General features: G+C 36.0%; 2 protein-coding genes across 2 annotated transcripts; both read right to left on the minus strand.

The window, feature by feature from the left end:
• Window positions 1-641: 641 nt before the first annotated feature.
• LOC136812692 (aldehyde dehydrogenase 1A1-like) lies at window positions 642-11,437 on the minus strand. Its single transcript, XM_067069218.1, has 14 exons — window positions 11,302-11,437; window positions 10,744-10,848; window positions 9,788-9,928; window positions 9,413-9,542; window positions 8,896-8,957; window positions 8,423-8,551; window positions 7,814-7,927; window positions 7,442-7,544; window positions 6,529-6,713; window positions 6,008-6,172; window positions 3,789-3,946; window positions 2,509-2,583; window positions 1,982-2,021; window positions 642-865 (listed from the first exon to the last, which is right to left on the minus strand). The coding sequence occupies exons 1-14, from the start codon at window positions 11,335-11,337 to the stop codon at window positions 839-841; spliced, it is 1,470 nt and encodes a 489-aa protein (XP_066925319.1). The 5' UTR covers window positions 11,338-11,437; the 3' UTR covers window positions 642-838.
• A 2,600-nt stretch (window positions 11,438-14,037) lies between these two features.
• Window positions 14,038-16,767, minus strand: LOC136812667 (uncharacterized). Its single transcript, XM_067069191.1, has 4 exons — window positions 16,670-16,767; window positions 16,094-16,487; window positions 15,097-15,330; window positions 14,038-14,700 (listed from the first exon to the last, which is right to left on the minus strand). Exons 2-4 carry the CDS (start codon window positions 16,458-16,460, stop codon window positions 14,159-14,161), a joined length of 1,143 nt encoding a protein of 380 aa, XP_066925292.1. The 5' UTR covers window positions 16,461-16,487; window positions 16,670-16,767; the 3' UTR covers window positions 14,038-14,158.
• Between the last annotated feature and the right edge of the window lie 682 nt (window positions 16,768-17,449).

Here is a 17,449-nt window from a genome sequence, read left to right on the forward strand (position 1 = left end):
AAATTTCCTGGAAAATTTTTTGGAGCAAAAATTTCAGGAAAAATTTAAGATTTGAAATTTATTTTTTCGTTGCAAATTTTTTGCCCGGCATTTTCTTAATTTTTTTTTTTTTTTGGAAAAATTGCCTGGAAAATGATTTTGGTAAAATTACCTGGCTTTTTGGAAAAATTTCCTGGAAAACTTTTTGGAGCAGAAATTTCAGGAAAAATTTAAGATTTGAAATTTATTTTTTCGATTTGAAAAATTATCTGGAAAAGTTTTCTAAAAAAGTTTCTACATTCTAGGAAACTTTTTTGGAAATTTCTTTTGAAAAATTACCTTGACAACTTCCTGAAGACCTTTTTGGGAAAATTTTTGAAATTAAAATTTATCTTCTCTTAGCAAAAAGTTTGAAATAATTATCTGGAATAGCAATGCAAGCTGCAGTAGACTCTCGACTCTCGTGATTCGAACTTCTATTATTCGATCTTTCTATAATTTAAACTAATTCCAAGTCCCCATCAAGCAGAAACCTCCTTAAAGCAATCTAACAAATTTTTGTAGAAGATTCTTTTCGAGACTTAATATTGTATAATTTCAGACTAAAGTAAAAGTGAGGATAAGAGTGGATCTGGGGTTTAAGCAAGTTTGAGTCTTCAACATTTCATTTTAAATTTGACTTTTCTTTTTGTACAAAAACTATTCTTATAAAAAGTCTACAAAATCATTTTTGAAAGGTGAGGGCAAAAGAATCCATCCAGCGCCATCCCCTTGTGAGATAATTCGATCATTCGCCATCTCGTCACGATCACTCCTTCACTCAAAGAAACTGTCCATAAGAAGACTCGCCAACGCCTGATCATTGGTTGTAAAGTTTCATCGTCACCTGAAGGAAATAATAAACAAAATTTCACATATTTCTCCTGTTTGTTTCAGAGTGTTTTTTCAAGAGGCGACAAGAAAGAAGAATTGGTTACTATACTTAAGGCTAACAATCCAAAAGTTTAAACGCGTCAAAGCATTAATTTCGGACAGTGCTGCGGTACAATCAATCAATTCATGATATGCACTACTGGAGAGTCTTCTGAGAACTTTTAAATTTTCCATCCAATACGTCACTTTTTCTATTGTTTAAGTGACGTATTGGGTGAAAAATTTCAAAAGTTCTCAGAAGACTCTCCAGTGGTGCATATCATGAATTAGCTGTTTCCGTAACTGAGAAGCTACATTGGCTAATCATATGACCCGGGGGTAGGATTGTTGTAGCAAGTCTTACAGTATTTCACTTTTGGCGAAGCCAACACAGCGCCGAAAACCCCGCGATTGACCCACTGATTGCAGAAGTAGTGGCACCCATTTACCAACCGAAATTGGATAGAGAGCTGAGCTGCCTTATACAACAAGCTGTACATAGTATAAAGGGTTAGATAACATATAACACCTCCGCGAATCGAGCCCGGACCGCTTGCTTAGCACAACCTGACTGCTGTTGAACTGCCAATTAGAAACAAGTTTAAACAAGCTGGGACATAATTTGGAAGAGTTTTTATGAGCAACCAACTTGGTTCGGATTGGTTCATATCTCAAAAATATTCAGTAATTTGCATTTTCAGCGGAAATGTTGAGTGAACTTTTGGATAGTTAGCCATAAGAACGGTAATATACCGAGTTGCCTCCGAGTCAGTTGTTCCCCAGTTCAGAATCCGCTCTTCTGAAAATATTTATAATCAGGCGACCAATGGAAAATCGAATGAGTCAGAGCACGTTCACACGCTACGGTTCCGTTTCGCTCCGAAACAAAATTAAGGCATTCTATTGGTTAAATTCCTTTCTTACATCACTTCTAAACAATAGTAGAGCTTCATTTTCGTTTAGGAGCAAAACGGATCAATAATTTGTGACTTAGCTATTACAAAATTAAAATTCGCCAAATATTTGAGAAAGGTGCGTGGCCTGCCGACCATAGCAATTCACGGTACAACATCACTAAAATCAAACGAACCTGTTTAACTTCGGTGTATTCCTTCAGCGCGTATTTTCCCCTGGAAAAAGAAATATCGTCATTTTTTGATACATGTCATATTTGTTGTGATGGTTCTTATTGGTTTAAATATCGATGTCATACTGGATTCTTTAGAAGCTCTTATTTTATTTGGTTGGTCAATAACCTGTAATAAATTCTTTAACCTTTAATAAAATCTTTTTACTTTTTCTAAAGAAAGTATCATCTCTATAACTTCAAATGACCAATAAGTAAAATATTTTATAAAAACTCATCCCGATGTCAGATGTGTATGGTAATGATAAATTGAAATTTTGAATCTCCCCAAGAACAAGAACCCTTACAGAACAACAAAATTGAATATCTTAAATTGTTTCAAATAACCCTAACCAAACTTTCAGTGGTGATTTTAGGAGCGATGGATGAGTGGCTGAAAAGTCAGAAGCTATGACTAAAAGCCTTGAAATATATTTTATTACGCTATTTCTTTCGACTGTAATAATTGAACGAGTAGGATGTTTACTTACAGTTCTCTTCCATGACCAGATTGTTTGAAACCACCGAACGGACATTGAGGATGTGTGTAGTTGTAACAATTCACCCTGTTTATTAAAAAATGGTGGAATTTGAGCAATCTTTTCATTAATTTTGGCGTAATACTTAAAATCGAGGCTAGCGGTGTTCCTCGGAATCATAACAGATGAAAATGTAGCCTGGAGATCCATGCTATGATTTCTTATTCTATATGCTGATGGCGAAATATATAGCATGGCATGGGCTGAGAGTTTGAATTTCCCAGATCCTAATAACGGTTGAAAACATAGCCAATCAAATTTTGTTATTCTTTTACTGGTCACAATTTCTAAGAGAAAGTGCAATTTCCGAAATTTGGTTTTAGTTTTAGTAAGTGAGGGCAGCGCTAAATTCGAATTTCCCATTATAAATTTTTTGAGGCAGATTTGTGCCTCACAGGTCATACCCGTCCTGTATACACCAGATTATAAAAAAATACAGGACGGTTCTCCTGTCTAATGAAAATGGGGTACAACAAGCAAGGAAGCAGTGAGATATCTAATTCAAAACCAAAAGAACAACACAAAAAATCACTTGGAAGACAACGGTCCAGCTTATGAATGTGATAAAATTAAAGGGAAGAGGAGAAACAATCAGAGGCCTTTGGATTTGAAAGAATTTTTGAACAAAATGGGTGAACATTTTACTACTTATTACTTTATCCAGCGACATTATAAATTCAAGATAAAAATACTCTAGTCTATGATCCTACAAATTCAAGATTGATTATCCCTGTAGTTTTCATAGATAAGGCAGTCTGCTAAGTAAGGGTGTTATGACCAGTGGCGTGGTGGGAAAATTCCTCTGGGGTGGCCAAGGCAAATATGGCGCCCTTTTTAAAGATTTTTTGTTTTTGGCGCCCCTCTCTATACGCTCATTATGAACACAAAAAAGGGAATGTTGTGCGAGCGAAGCGAGTTTTTGAGGTGATGAGGGGCGCTATTTTTGTTTTTTCATTTGTCAATCTTTCGATATGGGCGCCTGAAAAATCCTTCTTGGCGTCCCTTATTTTTGGGCGCCCCTTCTCAAAAGGGCTCTGCTGGGGGGCCTGGCCCCCCTGGCCCCCCCTGCCACCACGCCACTGGTTATGACAAGCAATTGAGCTAGCTCAGTTGTTTTGAAAACATAATTGAAACTTCCTTTCGCTCAAGCCCGGACCAATTCAGAAAAAAAAAGAAGAAAAGACGAAATGGAAAATACTGTCAGTGTGCAACCAAGAAGCTAAGCAACCTACCAGACAGTTCCCGCTTCAATCCCATTCACAACTTTCATTGCTTTATCAATGTCTTTGGTCAAAACTCCAGATCCTAATCCGTATGCGGTGGCATTTGCTCTTGCAATCACTTCGTCGATGTCTTTGAATTTCAAGATGGATTGAACGGGTCCAAAAATCTAAGAAGGTAGAGAGAACAAAAAAAACTCAAGTTTTCATCAGAGGAATCACTCAGACCGTAGGGAATCTTGTATGGAGTTGTCATACAAGTTTCGCTCAAAACCTTCTTTCCGACACCACCTTACCTCTTATTGACCACTTCGTCAGTGACGTCAGCAAAAACTGTTGGTTAAACGAAATAACCTCGTTCCCAACTCTCTTTAACTCATCCCATTCTCCTTACCTCTTGTTTAGCAATGGTCATTTCATCAGTGACGTCAGCAAAAACAGTCGGTTGAACGAAAAATACATCGTTCCCAACTCTTTATAACTGTCCCATTCCCCTTACCTCTTGTTTAGCAATGGTCATCTCATCAGTGACGTCAGCAAAAACAGTCGGTTGAACGAAAAATACCTCGTTCCCAACTCTCTATAAGGACATGTTTTTTAATTGTTTCGTTTTCAGGGGTCTTGGGAAATCATCATTCATTTCTAATATAATGAATGAACTGAAATTATGCCCTGATGATGGTTGCGTGGAAAAGATGAACTTTAAAAATTTAAAGGAATTTTTTCTAAAGCTTAAATATTTCATGACTTATGCTTCAACAAAGTGCGGTCCAAATATGAGCCAATACTTAGCATTTTAGTGGGAGCAAATACTTAGCATTTGGATTTAGAGGCTTGTATCTCTCTCAATTTTTCTGCTATGACTCTAATGCTTTGCACATACCTTTTTATACCTTATAAGATCAATATACCAACATAAGCAATCATTAAAAATGGTTGTATGGTCCCATTATGAGCATGTCTTTAGCATTGGGTGTGGCTTTTTTTTAATCAACTAGCACAGTTAGGATAAACACAAAAGAACTATGATATTGATATTATGTATACTTGAGGCATTCAAAAAGATAGAAAAACCAAATTTGGTCGATATAAAGCATTCTAGGGTCCTTTTATGAGCAAAAATTTAGCATAGAGTGGACTTAGAGTTCTTGAAGGCCATGTTTTTATGCTAAAATTTGATTACCCGAAGGTTATTGTTATTTCATAGCTCATTTAGGCGCTATTTGATGCTTGGATCATTCATGGAGCTTTAAAAGTCTTTTTTGTGATCTTTGTCATAGTTAAATGGACCAAAAACGAGCAGTATTTTAGCATTTTACGGAAAATGTTAAATATTTGCTCGATTCTGGACCCTGAAAAGGTTTTGAACATCAAATAAGTTATCATTACTGTTTTATACACAATTGAAAGAACTTCATGAGGTTATTTTATGTTCCTAGGTCTCAAAATGAGCTGAATTTAGCAAAAATTAGACTAGGTGTAAAGTTAATTTTAGTAAGAGAAGCAGAATAAATTGCAGTATTTCCAGTGGAAAATGCTAAATTTAGCTCCAAACGGGCCCTTTTTAACAGCTCAAATGTTTTATTGGGGTTAATAACTTGATTATTAAACTATTTCAAAGGAAGTTATGAAGGTTTTACACCCACTCCAGCCTTTTAATTAGGTGTTTAGAAACATACTAGTAATTCTGCTGCAGTATTTTCAGTGGAAAAATGCTAAATTTAGCTCCAAACAGGCCTTTTAACAGCTCAATTGTTATATTGGTGTTAATAACTTGACTATTCAACTATTTCAAAAGAAGCTATGGAAGTCTTATACCCTATCAAGCCTTTTAATTTGGTGTTTTGGCACTTATTGTCAATGGGAAAATAGGTGCTAAAAAGTGCTCTAAAAAGGGCCCCACGATAGGAAAATGTGGGCCTTTTAACAATAGGCTGCTTTAATTGCCATCCCTCTATGAAAATCATTGGTCAGATAGACAACTTCCTGGGTTTTTAGCTCTGATTTAGATCATTTTCCGAAACACATGCAAATGCTAAAATTTGCTCCTAACCGGCCCCTACAACAGTTAGAATTTTGGGAAAAGAACTTTTTGGGGTCCTATCATCACTACTAACATCCTGTGAAAATTTCGGACCTCCAAGTTATCCCAATCAAAATTTAGCTTTTTTGAAAATGCTAAAAACGAAACAATTAAAAAACATGTCCATAACTCGTCCTATTCCCCTTACCTCTTGTTTAGCAATGGTCATTTCATCAGTGACGTCAGCAAAAACAGTCGGTTGAACAAAATAACCCTCGTTCCCAACTCTCTCTCCACCATATTTCAAGGAGGCACCTTCCTTGATACCAGTTTGAATCAAACCAAGGACTTTTTCGTGTTGCGTATCATTGATCTGAAAGAATTATAGAAAAAAAGTTACAGAAAAACTGTTGGGTTGAGATAATCATACACTTAAATTATTCCAAAATTTCTTTCCTATAACATTTAGTGACAGTAAAATTGTTTGAGTTAAGGAGACATTTGAGTTGTAGACGTTCGAGGTAAAGAAACTTAAGATTTGTTATATGTCTTCAAGTAGCAAAGAATGGATGGTGACCAGGGCTTCACCGAGTCCAAGGTAGAAACCCTTAACAGTCTCCCACAAACCAACAAAGAGGAAGGAGGATGGATGCTCGGCGCCAATAAATGTTGTTGACCTTCAATTCAAAAAGTTTAGTTTTGATCGATTTGACATTTGAAAGTTCTTACCAAAGGTCCTTGTTGTGTGATATCATTGAAAGGATCACCAACAACACGCGCGGCCGCACACGCGGTTGCTTTCTCCACAAACTGATCGTAAATATCTTCATGAACAAATGTACGTGAGCCGGCACAACAGTTCTGGCCGTGATTTTCCATAATGGCTTCATGGGCTTGCAATACTGCCCAGTCCACTAAAAGAAAAATTAAATTCACAATATGAAAATGGGCCATTCCAGGTTATAACCATACAGGGGGATGGAAGAGCATTTCCAGGGGGTAATACGAGAAGAATTTCCATGTGGTCTAAAGAAGTGTTTTTTTTTCATTTTTCCAGGGGGTAAAAAGTTATTCTTAAATTTCCAGGGGGAGAACCACTGATATTCTGTTCATCCACCTTTATGGCATGAAAATAATTTTTTACAAGGATCTTTTTGCAAACTTTACTACTTTCTAGGGGTATCCACACATTTCCAAGAAATTTGTTTTGGCATGAAATGGTTCGTCCACCCCCCTGTATGGAACTTTTACGGAACAGCCCAATGTTTTGAAAAAGAGTCTAGAAGAAGAAAACATGATAAAGAAAATTTCCAAAAGGTATATTGCAGCCGGCTTTGGTTAATACGGACAAAACCATACCTACAACAAAAATAACTCGTACTAAAAACCTCGATCATTGCTTCCACACAGTTAATTAAAAAGCTGTAAAATACGAAAACGTTGGTTTGACCTTTTATGATGAGAATAGGCAAAATAGTTAACTTTTCGAATAAGTGGACCAGACAGATGGTTGTCTAAAGTCAATCCATTGAACTCTTTTGACGTCTTTTGACGTCATATTTTCCAAACAAAGATTTTAACTGCTGAATTCTGTCTCCTTTTTCTCTAACAAATAGAATAGTAGTCAGGGCTTAATTCTCACCATCAACATCAGGAAAAACAATCAAAGGACTTTTGCCACCAAGCTCCAAGAAGACTCGTTTCAAATTGGATTTGGCTGCAGCCTGCATAACGATTTTTCCAATCTGTTAAAAAGAAAAATATATATGATTGATAGTTAATTTGAAAGATGAATTCAGGACGGACCCGCAATGCGTTCGCAAAAAATCCCTAAATCAATATGAACCAGATAGACGTGCTGCTAAAATCCCAAAAGATAACAAAATGAAGTATGAATTTCAATCAGGTTATAAGCTTCATGGACAAAAAGGAAAAAAAAACAGTGAACTAAAGCGATAATGAATAAATAGAAAACTCTCTTTAGAAGTCGATTTTCGTTCAATGCAAATTCTACCTCAACAGATCCGGTGAAGGCAACTTTGTTGATATCCATGTGTTCAGAAATAGCAGCTCCAGCTGTCGGCCCGTAACCATTCACAATGTTCACAACTCCAGCAGGGAAACCAGCCTGTTTTGATGACAAAAAACATTTTTTATTACCGGAGATTCTTTCACGATTTGATAGACGACCTTTCCCCAATTTTTACGGCCAAAGTTTCCTGAACTGCATCTATTACCTTCAAGTACTGGGGTGTAGATGAGTATTGCTTAATCATTTGGACCAATTTTAAGGCATGAAATTAGCACTCAAAGAATTCAACAAGCATTGTTGAAATAAAAATATCACATTCAAAAATTAATATGCTAGGTTGCCTTTCAAGTTCAAATCTACGTCTGTTAAGGTGTAAACTTTTTTTTTTAATTTTGATGTTTTTGGTTTACCGCAGGCAGAAAGCAGCACACGTGTGCTTTCTCAATTCAAATATTTCGCATAACTAATAATTTACCGACCTCGGGTGTACAAGAATCTAGGCAGACCAAGCTTTAAATAGCAGAAACATCAAAGTAAGAAAATAAAGAAAATAAAGCTGGGATGTCCAGGCTGTTGTTAAGCTTAACCTACCTCTTTGATCAACGATGCAACATGAAGAGCAGATAAAGGTGTTTGTTCAGCAGGCTTCAAAACAACAGTACATCCGCAGGCTAGTGCAGGAGCTAGTTTCCATATCATCATGGAAACTGGATAATTCCACTGAAAGAGAAAAGTGATATGAGATGGAAAGATTCAATTCAAAACAAAAGCACATGTCATCGTAAACTCTGGGCTATCAGCTAGACAGTAGAACGAAAGGCGATTTTTAAACTGTATTGTCACATTTAAGGTAATAAAAGTCATAAAGACCATACTCGGACACCTAATAGACGTCCCCTCCCTTAGCTAATTTTTCAATTTTATCCCCAACCCCCTGTACCTTATTCGGTTTATTGATCTTTGACAATGTTTTCAGCTGACACAAATTCTTTTAGCTATTGGGTATTAAGAGTATTTCCAAACACTCAAAGACTCTATTGGAGAAGGAAAACAATATTTCTTACAGGGATGATTTGACCGACAACACCAACAGGTTGATGTTTTGTGAAGCAAAACCATTCGTTTTCTGAAAACACAAAAAGGGTTAGTCTAGACTGGAGTCGTTTATATTCCGTGTAATATAGTAATATGGGTGTAAAATGATAATACGACAATTGTTACGGGATAATACCAGTTTGTCTAAACTACAATTTGCCCCTTGCATTATTTGTTGGCTATTTTCTACAATGTAAATAGTCGTCGACATTCCTGACCAAAGTCAGGCTTGAAAATGATTTTTCCACTTTTGGAAAACGTAACGGAGGAGCGAATTCATAATATTCATGACGTAATATCTTTTTACAGAAGCATCCAAAAAGCCTGGGTGTTTGCAACTAGTTTTGTTTGGATTCAAAATTAGTGTCAAGCACCCAGTCTTTTTTGGGTGCTTTCGTATAAAACATTACGTCATGAATATCACGAAATCATTTAAATCTTACCCCCAATTAAGTTAGCTATCAAACATTTGGAGGTTTAACTCACCAGCTATGGGGATAGTCTTTCCGAACACTTTATCCGACCATCCGGCGAAATAACGCAAGACGTCGATAGAATGTTCCACGTCACCTTCCGCATCACGGTACGGTTTGCCGTTGTCTATCGTGTCAATACTCTGCAAAAAGAGAGGGTTAAAGCAAAAGGTTAGCAATATTATCAGATTCAATACTCTGGGAAAAGGGTTTAAAGCAAGAGGTGTAGAGTAAATATCAGATTTTGAGAAGTCTGTCTTCACACTAATGGATGCTTAACTTCACTATCTCTGAAAAAAACGACGGAATAAGACGAAGGAAGCCCACATATCTCATCAAACTTTCAGCTACGATATCCTCTCTTTAGAAACTTTATGATCAAACTTACAGCAATTCGTTTCAGATCTCTTTGGAGGAGATCAGCTAATTTATTAAGAAGTACTCCTCTTTGGGCAACATGCATACTCCTCCATGGTGACTTGATTGCAAAAGCTTTGCGAGCAGCTTCTACTGCTTTGTCAATGTCAGCCTGTAAGAAGGAGGGTGAGAATTGTGAAGAAATAAGAATTTCTGTCCAACTATATTCACTCAGGAGATTTGGGTGGTAGAACAGCATATGCATTTCGTACTGCACCCTAGCTGGCCAGATCAATTTAGCCAGATCGATTTAGCCAGCATCTCTAAAGTACAAAGTCACTTGTGGTTCAAACTGATATCTTGTACACGATCATTAAATTTAGCCGTTTGCAGCTCAAGTGACTTGTACTGGTGTATCAGATATACACGGAAATATATTCCAGGAAAAAATCCATGTATTGAAAGTACCTTTGTCTTTCATTTTGCTATGAAGGTCCACACTTTTCTCAAAGTAAAATAATGTAAACAAAATACTTTTTCACAAAAACATTTTCACAAAAAGTTAACACCCTCTAAATGAGGCAGAGAAAAGCCAGCTCTGTCAACCATTCCTTTCTGAATGATGGTGAACCATGGTAGGAGGGATATTTAAAGACAGGACTCCGTACGCGTTTTTTTTATAAGAACATTCGAAATTTTTGAAGCCGGATTTTTGAATTTTCAGCCTAAAAATATTCTTGACAGGTTTGTTCTTATTTTCACCATTTTATAAGCATTTTTGTCTATTTTCCTAAGAAATCAGGTGTTTTAGAGTCCGCAAAGCCTTAAAATGTTCTTAACTTGTTCTTAACATTTGGGCCAGCAGAGCATTATGTTCTTATATAGTTTGTTCTTATAAAAAATGTGTAAGGCTACAAGTCAACATCAGAGGAATCCCTTTCAATCTTAGTCACGTTCTGGGATAGCCAGTAAAATTTAGAAGTTCACCTTATCTCCCTCTTGTACATGACAGATGACTTTTCCAGTTGCAGGGTTGATTGTTGGGAATGTTTTGCCACTGATCGAATCACACCACTCGTTGTTGATGAAAAGCTGGATGGAGGAAAGACAGTTAAAACAATTTAAGGGTATTTCTGAGGAAGGTATCGTTCAAAACGGTCAAATTCTTATTAGGAGCTTGCTGCCTAGACCGAAAAAGGTGATAGATATATAGGGTAATGCCTACACTGGCAAAAGGGGTATCACCCTACTAATAGACTCGTATGCGTGTCCAAAGTCTCCGAGACCGTAGTTCAGTTCGGTAAACTTCTAAACTTCCGAGTTCCGCATCGCAGTAATATTCCGCAACAGTGTAGTTTTTCGCTACGCTCACACACTAGTGCGCTTCAGAGCGTTTTAATTCTGTGTAACACTTCCAATGGAAGCTTGTGATTTTGAAAAATCATGAACATCGAACAAATTTTTTCAAGAAAACTAGCAAAACCAGTCAAAAAATCTTAGTTTAGAATTCACACTATCAGTGCAAACCAGAAAATGAATACAAACCTTGGTATATTGTATTTCTGGATTCGGGTTTCCCATGCTTGATTCCAAGTAAAAGGTTGCAATAGTATATTTTCTTTTTCTCTTATTTTGCTTAAACCTTCAAAATAAATGCAAAAACTTTAACGTTAGTAGCGTCAGTTAGTGTCTTAGTATGTTGAATCCTAACTTTAACCATAGAATAATTCGTTAAAAAAGCTTTTCTCAATAAACCTTGTAATATGTGTCTATTTCCCATACTTCAGTAATCTAGGTAGTATCATTTTTCAGATGTTTTTTGTTTATATTGTCAATACATATACAAGAAAGTTGGTCAATAGCATTTTAGTGTTCGTAAATCAGAGCAAAGAAAATTGAGAAGAGACGCTATTATGAAGAGTACGTTAGTGGAAATATCCGCAGAAAGAATCATCCCCCAAAGATTTAGGCCCTCCCCCAAATATTAAAAGTTTTTTAAGCAGTCCCCAGTTCTATACCTAGTATAAAATATTTGTTGATCTAATATCGTTTTTAGGAAAATCACATTTTCTTTTTTTTGCCATTTTCGAAATCTTAACGGTTTTTTAGATGTAAAAAGGCCTTTATTTCGTGGTTGAAAATGACTATAAACGCAGTAGCGTGGGGGGTAAAATTCAGGCGAACTGGGTAGGCAATTTCTCTCTTTTTTGGCCAAAAACTGCCATATCTAGTAACCCTTTGTTTTTCGGCGCCCCTTTGAAAAACCTCCGCCCCCAGTTTTGCCATTGAAATTCCAGGCCCCCAAACATATCAGGTCCCCCAAATATTTGGCTGTATTTTAGCTCCCAGTTTTCATTTGCATTTTTTGGGTATAACCCTCCCCCCCCCCAAATGTCAGGGGGCTGACGCTATGGCCCCTTGGGAAAACTGTCCTGAAAGCTGATCCTGTTTTGGAAAATTCCGTAACCATCCCGTCATATTGAAAATGAAATTAAAGGTCGTATTATCAGCGAACTTTTTCTGTGCCCAACAAGAAACTTTCGTCCAAGATGGTTTGGTCTACTCTACACATGATTTCATCATTTCTACTAGTTAGCAGCTAGGACTGCTTTATAATTCCGCTCCCGCTCGATATTTAGTTAAATCTCGATAGATTCTTGTAACGTAGAATTTGAAAAACACCTGGTTGCATTTTTTCTAGAATTTCTTTGCAATCTTATCGTTTTAGAAGGCTTTTGGTGAGTGACCAGAGTGGTGAACCATAGATCAACACTGATCCGACTTTGGCAGGGAAAAAATCTCATTTTTTGTTTGAATTCTAAATTATGACTAGTTGTCAAGCTTTCTACATCGCTTTCAACAAAGAGGTAATGTTGTCAAGATACATGTTTTTTTTTATAAGCATACAAAAATCCGAAAACAGGCTCAGAGATGCTTAGGTCAAAAGCTTAATAAGGCTGAAAAATGCTTAAGGGGATGCTTAAATCTAAAGCATAAATTTAGGGAAATACTGAAAATCCGTAAAATTCCAGCCAAAAAAAGCCAAAATCAGGGAAAAAATATTTTTCATAGGCCCAAATAATGCTTGCCATATGCTTAATTTTCCACCATATCTGAGCCTAGATATGCTTATAAGTGCAATGCTTATAAAAAAAAACATGTAGTTGAGCTCTTCTACCTTCTTTAGAGTAGTTTGGCTTAGAGATTAGATATCGCGTTGATGTTGAATATATTTTGTTTTCACATATATGAAGACCAATATCATTTTTCAAAATGAAATACCGTATTACTTCGAATAAACGCCCCGGGCGTTGATTAAAATTTTTGGTGTTTAGGAGGGGCGTTTATTTGAGGTGGGTGTTTATCAAATTGTCAATTGCAAAACTATTTCAGTGAAGTGGGTTAAAAGGTGTTTGAAAAAGAATTGTTTGTTAAAATGAAAATGTTGATCAGACTTCATGAAGACATAAACATTTTTCATGAGAACATTCAAAAGATTTTAAAGGCCTTCAGACGTTTTCGGTTTTCAGTTGTTCTTATTTTCATCATTCTGTGAGTACTTTGTACAATTTCCTAAGTGATAGTGTTTATTGGACTGTTTTATTTTATTTTATTTGATAACAATATATTTCGCAGGTCTATTGACCTCTATGAAACATTATTATAGAGAATTACCAGAATTACAGCTCAGGCACAAGGGCCTCTAAACCGTTCTTGTACAAAAAATCTTTTTAAAATATAATTTTTTCACGAGGGCTTCCTCGTACCCTCCATTTGAAATCGTCATTTGACTTGGCTTTATTCATGTCGTCTACTCTCTTTTTCCACTCTTTGATTTGTTCCCTCTCCATTTTTGTCAAGTCGTCGGTGATACTTAATTTCGCGTACTTCTCGTGTTGTTTCAATTCAGTCAACTTCTTGAATCTGTATTTGTTATGACTGTCTTTGAATACAACTTTGATTGTTGTGTTTTAGTAGTTGGTCCATGAAGCTTTTAGCTTTTGTTTTGGTCATCGATGCCATATTTATAGTTTGTTCTTTTAAAAAAACTTGTAGAAGAGAAGAGCTGCCATGGTTGCCTCCAAGGGAGAGATTTTGGAGATTTTGGAGATTTCTGAGAATTTGGTACGTTGGTAGCTCTTTTGTTATTGAGGAATCCTGAAAATGAATTTCTCCGAAATTTGAATGGAGAAATTCAAATGAATGTTTATCCGAGGTATTCCAGAGTATGATTGTAGCTAGAAAAGCGCTTGGCAAAAACTACACTCTTAAAATGTTTTGTGCAAAATTATTCTCCAAAATCGATAAGAAAAAGTACAAAATCAACAATTAAAAGGGCCCCTGTGTGAGAAATACAAAATTTAATTACAAAAATTAAGTCAAAAAATCCTTCTGAAAAACTTTAGAGCACAAACCAGTTGCCATTATCCTGCATAATGATTGGATAAAAATTTCGGACGTACACGTTTGCTGGCTCCAATCTGTGGCCGAAGATCACATCAACGTCGTCATACTGGTGCCTTACCATGGTGCTGAAAATGGGTTCGCCAGGGTTTAGAACATCTTCTGACATTCTAAGAGTGTACGAATACGTCGCTGTATCTTTTGAGCCAGAGGAGGTGTAATCTTTCTTGACTCTGAAATTGATAAATTTTCCATGAGGGAGTGGCCCAGTTGTGAAGCAAATTTGTTCACGCCCATCTGAAGATCCAGCGGTGCAGATCCGTAGTTTCGGTTGACCGGCCACCAAGGTTACTTGATCCGTTATGATGGACCTCTTACTCCCGTTGGTATTGATTTGAGATGCAACCAAGCTGAAAACATTGGTATCTTTTACAGTAATAAGAGAGTCGTCTGATTTTAGTAACATGATAGCGAAGAATAGTTTGTAAGGTCGTTGAGTTGGAATGGTTTGAAAGAAGTATTCTTTCTGAACTTTGAAATCTATAAAGAAAAGTTTGAATTCATGTCCAGTATATGTCCATTCAAGGGGATTTTTATAGAGAATACGTTCCAGATATATGAACTATTAATTGGATAAAAAAGTTTTGCGGGGTTTGGCTGATATTGAGTCACGAGTCGTCAAATATAATAAGATTTTCTGCTGCAGGAAGTATGATATATCTATAAGGAGCACTAATCTGTTAGTGGATGCCAGCAGTCTACAGACAGGCAAATTTCTGATAAAATATGGATGATCTTTACATATTCATACCATGTTACTTTGAAAAAAATGCACGTCTCTTGGTCAGGCTCGGAAAATGAATGAGATTATATGGTTGTAAAACTATCTAGAGCCTTTGATATCAGTTTTTAAAAGAAATGTTGTGTTATTCTTACGTTCTGGTAGATTCTCAAAATGGACATTACTGGCGAACAAACCAGGGCTTTGATTCCAGAACGAATCCATCTTCCTTTGGCGTCCTTTGAAGATCTGGACATTATGGAAACGTCTAATACCTTCATGGAGCCAAAATTGGCCTTGTTCGTTCCAAAAAAATTCGGAGACAGTTTGTACTTCTTGGTCATAGACAATGTGGTTGTCGATATTGATGATAAAGTTAAATTCGTCGTCTGAAATATGAAGAGAGAACGGTAAAATAATACAGTTTTTTAAAAGTTATGTAAATTATGTAATTAGCAGTAAATTATGGTTCAGGTTGGGCTGTATACTTAATTTCTTGAAATTTTAAGGCTAAAATGCTCTTACGATGTTTTTAATACGCTTAGTTTCTTTACTGAAAAACATAAAAAGGATTTAAAATCTGTTTAAGTCACTACTTTTAAAGACATTTCTGAAAACTTGAAATTCTTCTTAAATTTCTATTAGTTTTTGGTTAATTTTCAGCCTCGTGTTTTATGAGGAAGATTTCCCTACAGCTTGATTTAAATGTCACTCTTTAAGAGAAATAAGATAGGACTTTCCAATTCATTTTTGGTCAATTTTCAGCCTCGTATTTTATGAGGAAGATTTCCCTACAGCTTGATTTAAATGTACACTCTTTAAGAGAAATAAGATAGGACTTCCCAATTCATTTTTGGTCAATTTTCAGCCTCGTGTTTTATGATGAAGATTTCCCTACAGCTTGATTTAAATGTCACTCTTTAAGAGAAATAAGATAGGACTTTCCAATTCATTTTTGGTCAATTTTCAGCCTCGTGTTTTATGAGGAAGATTTCCCTACAGCTTTATTTAAATGTCACTCTTTAAAAAAAAATAAGATAAGATATGCACTTCTGAGAACTTTTAAAATCTTCCATCCAATACGGCACTTTTTTATGAATTCATGGATCTGTTTGCTTTCTTACGCGTAAAAAGTTTAGTATACTGTCTTACTTAGTTTCACGACCTGCTCAATTTTGATTTTGATTGTTTTCCCGTACGGTAAGGGAGTATTTCCATGGTAACAGAAGCTTTTTGTGTTGACAGGTGAAGAGCAAACTTGAAGTTTGTTGTCAGCTAAAAGCGATACTTCAGGACACCTTATCTCATTGTTTACGGTAGATGACAAATATAAGACGGTTCGATTTTGTTCAGAACCCTTGACAACGTAGTCTCCGTAAATGATGAGATCAAATGAAAGCGAATAAGCCTTCTTCTGGGTTGGAATAATTGGAAATTCTGAATCCTTTGCTTGCAGAATGACTTTAGATTGTGTGGACCAAATCAAGGTAATCGCAGTGAAAAAATAAAATAAAATCATTTTATTGTGATTGTTGAATTTCTTTTCCTGGAAAACGAGGAAATAAAAAAGTCTCATGTGTCTGTAGAAAATTTTATCACCAAAAATTATATTGTAATGAACTATCGAGCCCTTGGTGTACTTTATCTAAACTAAACATAATTCTCAGCAGTAGTCAGATAGATAAGACCGTAGTATACGAAGAAAAAGAAGGAACAACTATACCCTACCCAATTTCTTGTTGTTTCTGGTAGTAAATCTTCTAATACTTTGCAATTGATTTCTCCTTGAAATCTCTAGCTTGAGTAATAGAACTTTGCGAATGAATGATTTTGCAGTAAAGATTGTCAGACCTTTTATACCATGCTTTGAGAGGAGCCACAGACAGGTGTGGACTTGCAATAATATTTTCATCCTATTAATATTCTCATATATCGTTCTCATTATTGAATGACGGAAATTACATGGAGCCAAGGCTTCGGTCGAGACTGGCGTTTGTCTAGCCTAATCGATGACACAATTCAAACATGGTTTTTAATGTTAAAACTATCTGTTTTGTTGTCCAAGTCATCAATTCTATGTTTATTCATAATACTTTAAAGGATTTTTTACAAGTGTAAGCTGTTATTATAATGCAACTCCTGATATGTTATAACCAAATATTGACTTATCATATGGTCAAAAATGTTAAATTTAGATATGGCTAGTCTAGGGTCTTGTCGCCATATAGAAACTAAAGGAGGAAAATTTCGCTTATATCAGTAGTTTTCTGTTATTTACGAATACAAAGCTGTCTGCATCGAGAAAAATCTTAAAAAAGGAACTTATAGGTTTTGCATTCATTGGTCAAGTTCTTTTTAAAGAGCATCGTTTTTTTTATTAATATTTTACCGTTTGCTTATACAGCAAAAAAGAAAGAGTAATTGTGCCACCCTTCCATGGCACGCGATCACAAAAAGTTCTCTTGTTGATTCTGCTTTGTCAGCATAAGAGGCGCGTCTCAGACACGT

The sequence above is a fragment of the Clytia hemisphaerica genome, unplaced genomic scaffold, assembly GCF_902728285.1.
Source record: "Clytia hemisphaerica strain Z4C2 unplaced genomic scaffold, Clytia hemisphaerica genome assembly, whole genome shotgun sequence".
Classification (NCBI taxonomy): domain Eukaryota; kingdom Metazoa; phylum Cnidaria; class Hydrozoa; order Leptothecata; family Clytiidae; genus Clytia; species Clytia hemisphaerica.